General features: G+C 40.9%; 1 protein-coding gene across 5 annotated transcripts in view; it reads right to left on the bottom strand.

Annotated features, from left to right (window-relative positions):
• The window catches only part of LOC144579034 (uncharacterized), a 38,331-nt gene that overhangs the window by 5,910 nt on the left and 21,280 nt on the right, over positions 1-11,141 (bottom strand). For 2 of the 5 annotated variants that reach the window (XR_013525822.1, XR_013525823.1), the window contains exon 2: positions 1,874-5,386. Coding sequence is in view for 2 of the 5 variants with exons in the window: in XM_078347927.1 (XP_078204053.1) it covers positions 5,278-5,386 (109 nt within the window). In the remaining 3 variants the exon portion in view is untranslated. Of the gene's footprint in view, positions 1-336; positions 5,387-11,141 lie in introns of those variants that run through there. The other 3 variants (XR_013525824.1, XM_078347928.1, XM_078347927.1) reach the window with 3 other exon arrangements.

Here is an 11,141-nt window from a genome sequence, read left to right as displayed (position 1 = left end):
TTTTATTGTCTTGCTGCAGACTTCTTCTTTCATTTTTCTTTTCTTTTTCTTTTATTAAGTCAAGATGTTATACGAATGCACCAGATAAATTATATGCAAACTTCTTACGGGAGCCATTTCCTCCCCAGTTTACAGATGAGTCTCCAGTGTGTCCATATTACTGTTCCCCATCCTCCTCCTCCTCTCTCCCTTGTTCCGGGTTCTCACTTCTCTTACACCCACTCTTTTTCTTTTTGGAGGAATCATAAAACCACACTTTAATGACAAACTCGAGAAGGCCAGAACTTATGAGGACCCTAGATATTCACCCTACCAACTTCCATGGAATGCCCTTCGTTTTCCACACAGTTTTATTTTAGAAAACATATGAACTGCTACAAGTCACTCAAACAAGGAAGGATTTACATTCATTTTTCCCCCAAATAGTCTTTTTTCTTTTTTGAGACGGAGTTTTGCTCTTGTTACCCAGGCTGGAGTGCAATGGCGCGATCTCGGCTCACCGCAACCTCTGCCTCCTGGGTTCAAGCAATTCTCCTGCCTCAGCCTCCCGAGTAGCTGGGACTACAGGCACGTGCCACTATGCCCAGCTAATTTTTGTATTTTTAGTAGAGATGGGGTTTCACCATGTTGACCAGGATGGTCTCGATCTCTTGACCTCGTAATCCACCCGCCTTGGCCTCCCAAAGTGCTGGGATTATAGGCGTGAGCCACCACACCCGGCCCCAAATAGTCTTTTAACATACATGTCTCTTGCTAGAAGCAGATTTTGTTGATGCTTTATTTTTTTCCAATAACTAACTATAGCCTGACAATTCCTATCCTATCACATTGATATTAGATTGTAGGCTGTGACTTTTATGACATCAAAGCAACTGATTACAATTTTTTTATATGTGGCTCACAATGCAGCCATTGCCATGATCCATACATTATATGCTAACCTCTGGGAATCACGGAAGTGATGGGAGAAATATGCTGTGGTTAGTGATTAAAGACTGGACACAAAATTGTCTCCAAACCCATTTTTTAAAAGTCTTTGAACATGACCAAAACTGTATTAAGGAGCTTTGGCTGGAAAGAACACTATCGTGCATCTCTATCTCCATTTCTTGCATTTTAGTTAAAACTATAAATCCTTCCTCCAGATGGGCTTCCCCTCGTAACCATATTAAACAGAAGCATTAAATAGAAGCCATAAGAAAATGTTCTCTTTTTTTTTTTGAGATGGAGTCTCGTTCTGTTGCCCAGGCTGTAGTGCAGTGGCACAATCTCAGCTCACTGCAACCTCTGCCTTCCAGGTTCAAGTGATTCTTCCACCTCAGCCTCCTGAGTAGCTGGGAATACAGGCGCATGCAACCATGCCTGGCTGATTTTTGTATTTTTAGTAGAGACGAAGTTTCATCATATTGGCCAGGCTGATCTGGAACTCCTGACCTCATGATCCACCCACCTCAGCCTCCCAAAGTGCTGTGATTACAGGCATGAGCTACCACGCCCAGTCTCATTCCTTTTTTAAGTGCATATACCACCCAGAAAATATATACCTTAAAAATAAAAAAAGGGGCTTAGTAAATATTTTATATTCCACTCAACTGGAATTATAATAGAAAGAGAAAACTGTTTTATTAGAAAATTTCCCATTTGCAGGAAAGTGTATGTGCCTATGAATCTGAGTCTTTCTTAAGGCAAAGGAGGAAAAACAGCCAGGAACAAGGTGAAAAGAAGTTCATTCACTGTCTCAGTAAATAAAGACCTCAGACTTTTTAAATGAAAATATACCATTAGCATCAGATACTAATCACAAGGTAATTATTTTTAAAGAGGTTCCTAAGTAAGACACACACCCATGACACCCTCAGGCTAATCTATGCACCTAGAGACTTATTCTGCCCTTCGTTGTATGTGAGTTGGTTGTCCTTGGAGTGAATAAAAGCTGCTTTCTGTTTTCCATGTTACTCTATCCTCCTGTAAAAAGAGGGAAAAAAATGTCACTTCAGAAGATACAGATAAAAATGCATCCGATTAAAAAACATTCCTCAAGGGCAATATGGATAAAAGTTAAGCTGGGCAACATCAAACCAGGCCCCTTCCTATAAAATACATCAAATTCAAAGAAGTTTCTTGGTTTTGTTTTCTTTTAAGTTACTAATCTTTTTAATGAATCTCAGATTCCATCAGCCAAACTGCTTTTTTGGTAAGAACAGTTTTTACCTATGTAAAGGCAAGGATTAGTTTAACAGAAAGCACCCAAAATATTAATCACATGGCAAAATATCTTTCTATTCTCTGTTTAAGAAAAAGACTCTGCTCAAGGAACTTCAGGTGAACAGAATTGCCCACACTGGAGAGGACAGTCCTCTCAACAATCCAGGTGACTTACTGTGGGCTTGTGATTCCTGAACGTGGCCCCCAGTACATCCCTATATCCTTGCAGGCATGAATTATAACACCAGGTCACCTCTTCGAGAAATCCCCATTAATAAGCCCCAGTAGTGTAAAATATCAGATGTTGGGGGATCTTTTTCAGGCATAAAGGTAGTTCCTGCCTTCATTAGGCTTCATTTTTATGACTCCATGTATGGCCATATCTTATACAAAGCCTATGAGCTATCCAACATTCTGTAACTCCCTTTGGAGCTATATGCTAGTCAGCACTCTTTCACTGATTGATTCATTCATTCATTCATTCATGTAACCTCCCTTATTGAAGAGCCCATAGTGTGCCAGCACTGCTTGTAAGAGCTGGGAAATCAGACATGAAGGAGACAGGTAACATCCTGCGCTCAAGGACTTTATTTTCTCCTTGGCAGAGGCATTCAATAAACCAGCAAACAAATGAAGAAAACCATTTCAGACAGTGATCACTGAAATAAAAATAAAGGAACGTGGTCAGATAGGGTGAACTAACATAGATGGAAAGGCTTCCTTGGGTAGGTGGAGATATTCAGCTAAAATCTGATTGTCAAGGAAGAGCCAGTTGTTGAGAAGCTAGGAAAATGAATTCTGCTTGTTGTTTAGTAAAGATTGATTTACTCACATTATTGTATAGATTGTACAAGCTCATAACCAGTATCACAAACAACTCACAGGATTCCAGGCAGAAATTCAAAACCCAGGCATAGCGAGAATGCTTAGGTTTTATTTGCCAGCAGGGCAACCCCAGGCATTATTGCTCAGCTGAGGGCATATTTAATTACCAAATGCTCTGCAAAATGTCTTCCAAATTGTATAGATAAAGCCATCTAAATTGTTGACTTTCAAGAGGATATATTTCTTCCTTCATCATAGAAATGCCCATATTCCCTGATGGATTTGCATTTCCAATGATTCGCCGTTCATTTTTAATTGACAATTATTTTCCTAAATTCTTCTAAACCACTGGGTATCCGCAAAGTGCATTTGCCTTATTTCATTAGATAACTAACTTCATTGCTACCTGAGCAATTCTTTGCTTGAAAAAAACATGCAGCACTCCTGCCTGCTATTTCACCATACAGGAAGCATACTCACCATGCCAGGCAGATTTAGAAATGATTGCTTTTGCTTGTGGCTTACAAGAAAAGACTTCATATCATATATTAATTTTTAAAATGTTTTCTTTAGCCCCATTTTAGCCTTTATGGCAAACCCAGTGGCCAGGTAAAAATGAATGGCTATAATATGGTTTTGTTTAAAGGCATGAAAGTTAGCCATAGCCTTTTCCCATGTCACATCTGGACACCTCTATTATGGTCACTTAGGTGTCTGATGGTTTGTCAGAAAGCTAGCCATAACTTAGGCGGAAAACTGGACTCCATTAAAAAAACATTAAAAGCTGAGAGGGAGGCAAGCTGATGTGGCATGGCTCCCAGCACTAAGAAAGCAAGAGTGCATGGTGAAGCTTAGAAATAGAAAGTGATGTCCTCATAAAAACATGGCTCTAGGCTGGTGTGCCACTAGAAATTCTTCTGTCAGTTTAGAATATTTAGCTCTAAGGGATTTTGACTTTCAAATGTATCTTTGGATGCAAAATAGACTGCACAGGAGGAGATAGCATAGAAGAAGGGAAAGAAGCATTTGCTCCCAATTATGATCAGCTTACGTTAAAGTGAAAATTTCTTTTCTTCCAGATAGAATACTTGATTAGAAAGGGGGCAAGTAGATTAGATGAGCTACCTTGCTGACATCAAGTGATCCTCTGGCCTCCATAACTAGAAAATGTTGCTGATAACTGATAGAGCTAAACAATATTAAAAGCTTCGGCACTACCGGTTATCAGGGGAACCTTTCAGCCTAATTGGAAAGCTCAAAGCTTCAGGCATCTGAAATTTTTTGGTCTGGGGCTCTTCTACAGCATTCCAATGCAGTATATCCAATCAATAATGTGATGCTATGCACAATACCATCACGAGGCTTATTAACTCCCCTGAGTTTTGTATTTGACTTGTTAAACTCTAAAAAGAGTTGGAGAAAGCACAGAAGAGAAATATCTTGGTCCCTAGCTGCCAAAATATAAAACAAATAAACAAACTCCAGTGCTCAAAGAAAACTGAAAAGGGCAAATGGAAAATGTATACAGATGTACTTTCATGCACAAAACATGCGCATCTTAGATGACTTCTCTTAGTGTGATGCTTCCTGAGTGTTAGGCAAAGGGGGCATCCATACAAGCAGATTGAATTATATGCTACAATTCAGTTATGATGACATAGATTCTACTCTAAAACCTATGGACGTGAGGCTTTTTTCCACAGCCGACTGTGATACTTTTTAGCCCACCCTGGCTACAAGCAGTGGTTATAGCTGCAGCAATTAGAGGCGGGCATCCCAAGGAAGTGCAATACAGTCGCTTCATCAGAGCGACAGCCGCCTGCATCTGGGATACTTGACAATTTTCTTAACCAATCTCTTTGCACAGAACCAAACAGCAGAATCTTCACACTCTGGTGACTCTGACAGAACACACTTGATTCAGATGTTTGTCAAATTGTCTTCTCCAGAGAACTTCCGCTGAAATCATCAGGGAAGTTTTTGACAGCAACAATCAGAAAAAGTTCTTCATTTGGTTTTGAATTTTCCTTTTCCCTTAAAGGTTCACCAAGCTGCCTCCATCCGAGGTTTGAAAGGGAAAATACGTGGTATTAACATCTGAGTGAAAGGTAGGGAGCAGAAGTCAGAGTTCAGATCAAATCCAGCACCTGCTCCTGAGCTATGATGGGAATGGAAATGGCACAAGCCCCTTTTCTGTGCATGAGTTAAGAGATACACAGACCTGAATTTCAACCTCAAGACATATATTTACTCACATTTGAATATTTCTGAAGTCATACTACAGCCCACAATCGCTGTCAGCCAGCAGCAGTCAGCCTTAGTCGTCATTGCCTGTACGAAGGCTGGGGAGAGAATCCTGCAGATAAGAGTGGAGACCTTTCTTAGGAAATGCTACCTCCCCAGCACTCTCGATGGCAGAGAGGATGATCCTGTGCCGCCAAACACAAACTTGATGACTCCAAGTCGGAAAATAATTCAGAAGAGTCAGACTCCAATTGTGAAGTTTTGTAAATAACTGATTTATTTCATTTATACTTTCCTTATTACATGCTCACAAGAGATGTATATGAGAGAAACCCATGCCAAAATAAGTTTAAAAACTTTTTCAGGGTCTCATTCTGTCATCCATGCTGGAGTGCAGTTGCTCGATCTTGGCTCACTGCAACCTCCACCTCCTAGCTCAAACAATCCCCCCACCTCAGCCTCTGGAGTGCTGGGACTACAGGCATGCACAGCCATGCCTAGCTAAGTTTTGGTATTTTTTGTAGAGATGGGGTTTCGCCATGTTGTCCTGGCTGGTCTCAAACTCCTGGGCTCAAGTGATCCGCCCAGCTCTGCCTCCCACAGTGCTAAGATTACAGGCATGAGCCACTGAGCCTTGCCAAGTGTATGCCATAAAAATTCTAAGGAATAAAACAATTACTGTGCTATAGTTGTGGTGGTATATCTTTCTTACTTCATGGTACATAAATCGGTACAAGCGATGACATCAAAAATTCAATGAAATATACAATATTTGTGACCTGGAAGAGTTTACTTAGCTGCTCTGAGCTTTAGATTTCTCTTCTAGAAAAGGAGAATAATAACCCCAACCTCCCAGAGAGATGGGGACTGACAGAGCCAGCCCAGATGGAGTTCACAGAACCCTGTGTCCAACGTTGTCTGTTTCCAATCAGTAGCAGCAGCTACTCTCCTCTTGTCATTTCTCTATTTCAGCCTGGCTACAATACAAATATCACAAACAGACCGTTTACTTATCTCAGTGTACTTTTCTTTGTTTGTTAAACTCACCAGCCATACACCAGGTGGACAAAACAAGCACCAACAAGGCCGTGATGACTAGTGCATTTTTTTTGGTGATCATCTAAGAAGCAGATAAAATGAAATGAAATGATTGTTTGAATACAGCGTTCTAATGGTAGAGTAATTGTGACGTCAAATAAAATTTTTAAAAAATGCCACTGCAGTGGAATAGAACTGAATACATCAATCTCAAAGTGGGTAGAGAAAATTGTTTCTTTTTTTTAAGGAAAATTTTGACAATCAAAGAATGAGCCAACTGAAATACCAAATTGTGTTCACGTCAAAAGGTTAGAGGACTGTTATTTTTCTCTGATTCCAACAAATGGGAAAAAGGGAATATGCAAATGAGCAAACACAACCTAAACTAAAATTAGCTTTTATTTTTACTTAATTTTTTCCTTTTAGAAAATCCAGTTTTAAGTGGTTGTTTCCTTTTAAAACAGTAGAGAAACAGAGCCAGTGGATTTCCAGTTTCCATTTTCATCTTTCAGAGTATTTTCCTGCACAAATCTTCACCATAATACTGTAGATATCTCCTTTCTGCTTTGTAAGTTCATAGTCGGTAGGTCATACACAGAAAAGAACAAGTTAGACCTTCTTATACCTTAACAAATGTGCAACCGTGCTGTTTTAAAAGACTAGATATGCAGACAGACAGAAGAACATCTAAGTAGAGAATATCAAAACAAACCAGCAATCATTAATGTATTCTTAGAGGCATGGCCTCTATTAAAATTATGGGATTATGATTTATGACCAAATCGCAATTCCATAACTTTAGGTCAGTGCACACCTCAAACAAACAAAAGCACAATCTGTTTTTAATGCATAGGGTGGAAAATATAAGAAAGAAATAACACCAAAAGAAAATAATTCTGCCTGAAAGAACCCCAGAAGAGCGAACTGAATAAGCAGGCAGGTGGACATCAGTCTTCACCTGAAGCGCCCTTCTTCCTCAGCCCAGTAAGCTAGACATTTGGAGCCGCTGTTGCAGGTGTAGAATATCCATGAGGCCCATTATTTCATGCTGTCTGCTGTTGTGTACTTTGGCAAATAAATATTTTGCATGTCCCAAAATAAGCTCACAGGTGGAGATGGCAGCACATCCAGAGCCACGAACAGGCCCATAAACTTATGTGACATGGCTTTGAGCTCCCGTGACAGCACAGTTGCTGCTGGAGTTAAGAGGGAGTGTTCCTTGCGCCTCTGCCCCTCTCTGTAACCCAGCCCCACGTTTTTAGATGAATATAGCTGAACAGAATCTATTCAGGGAAGGTAGAGAAAAATGGTACAGACTTTGGGCTCCCACCACCCCACCAAACCTGCTCTCTTTAAGGACACCAGTGACTTAGTAGCCAAATCTTCTGGAGAGTTTTTAGCATCTTCCTTTTCCTCTCTTGACCACATTCTCCTTAAAAATCCTCTCCTTCCCTGGGGGCTTCAGAACACCATTCTGTCTTGGGGATACTTCTACACAGAAGCTATGGTCTCTGTCTCTTATGTTTCTGCTTCTTCTCCTTCTTCCTCTTCCTTCTCCTCCTCTTCCTCTTCTTTTTCTTCCTCTTCCTTTGGTTGCTGTTGTTTGTAGAGATAGGGTCTCACTTTGTTGCCCAGGCTGGAGTGCAGTGGTGCAATCACGGCTCATTGCAGCCTAGAATCTTGGGCTCAAGCAATCTTCCTGCCTCAGCCTCACGAGTAGCTGGGACTACAGGTATGCACCACTATGCCCAGCTAATTTTTTTTTTTTCTATTTTTTGTAGAGATGCAATCTCATTATGTTGCCCAGGCCCGTCTTGAACTCTTGGCCTCAATTGATCCTCCCACCTCAGTCTTCCAACATGCTAGGATTACAGGTGTGAGCCAATGTACCTGGCCTTGGGTTCCTCTTGACACCCCTTGAAGTCTGGTCTTCCCCAGGACCTTCCCACTCAAGCTATTGTTCAAGAGCCAGCAGCATGGGTACCACCTGGGGGCTTGTCAGAAACCCTAGTGCTCAGAATAACGCTTTGAGAACAAATCTACCTACCAACATCTGCCATCTGACTCTACCTTTCTCTTCCCACTGTGACTGTCTTGGTTTACGACCTGATCATCCCTCATCTGGAGTATTAATCACTTAACTGGTCTTCCTTACTTCATTCTCTCCTCTTCCATAAATTTTGTAATGCAAATTTTATCATGTCTGGGGCAAGTTGAATAATGGCCCCTCAAAGATATACATGTTCTATCCCTGGAACTTGTGAATGTTGCCTTACATGGAAAAAAATGCAACTCTGCAGGTATGATTAAGTCAGGAATCTTGAGATGAGATTATCCTGAATTACCCAGGTGGACTCAGCATACTCTGAATGGTTCTTATAAAAGAAAGGCAGGAAGATCAGAGTGAATAGTTGGAGATGTGACATAAAAGCAAGGAAATAGGCTGGAGTGATTTGAGGAAGGGGCCATAAGCCAAGCAACACAGGTGGCCTCTAGAAACTATAAAATGAAGCAAGGAAACAGATTCTTCTCTAGAGCCTCCAGAAGGAACACAGCCTTGCTGACATTCTGAGTTTTAGATTTCTGACCTCCAGAGTGGTAAAATAAAAAATGTTCACCAGGATCATTTGAGGCCAGGAATTTGAGACCAGCCTGAGCAACATAGTGAGACCCCATCTCTACAAAAAAAAAAAAAAAAATTAACTGGGTACACCTGTAGTCCCAGCTACTCAAGAGGGCTGAAGCAGGAAGATTGCTGGAACCCAGGAGTTTGAGGCTGCAGTGAGCTATGATCATGCCACTAAACTCTACTCTGAGTCATCCCAACAGATAAGGAAACTGAGGCACAGGGGTTACATGGCTTTCCCAAAGTCAAACATTAAATAACAGAGCAGAGATTCAAACCCAAGCAGCCTGACTCCAAGTCCTGTATGTGTAATCACTGTGCTGCATATTTCATTGATTCTAGGATGCAGATTTTCTTCAATCAATTATTGTCATAGTTTAATTGGCTGCTTTCTTTTTTTTTTTTTTTGCTTTTTATTTATTTATTTATTTATTTATTTATTTTGCTTTCTTTTTTCCTGTGGAACATTGTATGGTCTGTTCTCAGGCTGCTAATAAAAGGCATACCTGGGACTGGGTAATTTATAAAGGAAAAGAGGTTTAATGGATTCACAGTTCCACATGGCTGGGGAGGCCTCACAATCATGGCAGAAGGTGAAGAAGGAGCAAAGGCACATCTTACATGGCAGCAGGCAAGAGAACTTGCTCAGGGGAACTCCCCTTTATAAAACCATCAGACCTGATGAGACTTACTCACTATCACGAAACTAGCAGAGGAAAACCCACCCCCATGATCCAATTACCTTCCTCAGTCTCTCCCACAACATGTGGGGATTATGAGAACTATAATTCAAAATGAAATTTGCATAGGGACACAGCCAAACCATATCAGACATAAAATAACACTATGTCTTAAGGTTGATGGCATCTTAAATTCCATGCTGTAGAGTGTGTTGCTTAATGACATAGTCAAGGTAGAAAAGCTCTGGCCCCTATGACATTTTCACTCTCGTTTCCCTTCCAATCTCAATCGGAAGAGTGATTTCAATGAGAGGGAGTACAAGACTTTTCAGGAAACCAAAACTTTCTATTATAGTTAAGCAAAGGCCAGGGCTAGGAGTCTTACCTTCTGCTCACTTGGACAGGGAAGGACCCTTGAGGGTCAGGGCTAGGTCAGATGCAGCCTGAACAGGAGCCACTTATCTCCCTCCTCACCCAGGAAGTGTGGGTGTGTGGGATTCCCAGAGTGTGTTCTCAGATGGGGGTGAAAGGCTGGCCAAAGTTCATAGCAGCAAAGACCCAGAAACTAATTAATAGAGTAAGATTCCCTATATTACCCTTAGGGGAAAACTCTTCCTTAATTAGAGACCAATTTGTACAACAGGACCAGAGCTCATGGAAGAGTCCCTCTACTAGTATCTCTGATCAAGCTTGCACTTAAGCCAATACAGAATTAAGTTTAGCAAGAGACATATAAACAGAACCATTGTTGTTTTATGATAGGAAAATTATATTCAATTTTTTTATTCTCCCCTCACCCTATATTCATTCTAAGTCCCTGTTTGTTCCTTTCCCAGCAGTCCTTAGGTCCCTACCCTAACAGACTTGGAACAAGCAACATCCCAAGACTATAATTCAGGTCTTATATTTATACACCTCATAGTCCCTCATGGGGCTTTCTCCAGGTATTTGTGGACCAACTTTATGAATTAATGAATGGATGTGATGAAAAACAATATTCTCAGAGCCCCAGAAGTCTAGGATAGGAGATGGTTTAGAGGAGCCTGCTTGGGGTCAGGAGTTCTAGGAATAAGAGCAGGGACATCTGGTTGACTTTTTGGGAATTAGGAGCAAGGTCATGTTCACAGCTATATTACATATTGTACTGGACCCAAGTGTTAACTGCAAAATCTCCAGAATGTTCTAATATTCTTTGGCCCTAAGAACTTCAAAGAAGTCCTAAATATTTTAAACATATTTTGGCCTTTTTTTTTTTTTTTTTTTTTGAGATGGAGTCTTTCTCTGTCACCCAGGCTTGAGTGTAGTGGCACGATTCCGGCTCACTGCAACCTTGGCCTCCCAGGTTCAAGCAATTCTCCTGCCTTAGCCTCCTGAGTAGCTGGGAATACAGGCACATGCCATCATGCCTAGCTAATTTTTATATTTTTAGTAGAGATTGCGTTTCACCATGTTGGCCAGACTGGTCTTAAATTCCTGACCTCAAATGATCTGCCCTTCTTTGCCTCCCAAATTGCTGGGATTAT

The sequence above is a fragment of the Callithrix jacchus genome, chromosome 13 (assembly GCF_049354715.1).
Source record: "Callithrix jacchus isolate 240 chromosome 13, calJac240_pri, whole genome shotgun sequence".
Lineage (NCBI taxonomy): Eukaryota > Metazoa > Chordata > Mammalia > Primates > Cebidae > Callithrix > Callithrix jacchus.
The sequence above is the reverse complement of the archived record's forward strand: the minus strand, read 5'-3'. Positions and strand labels throughout refer to the sequence as shown.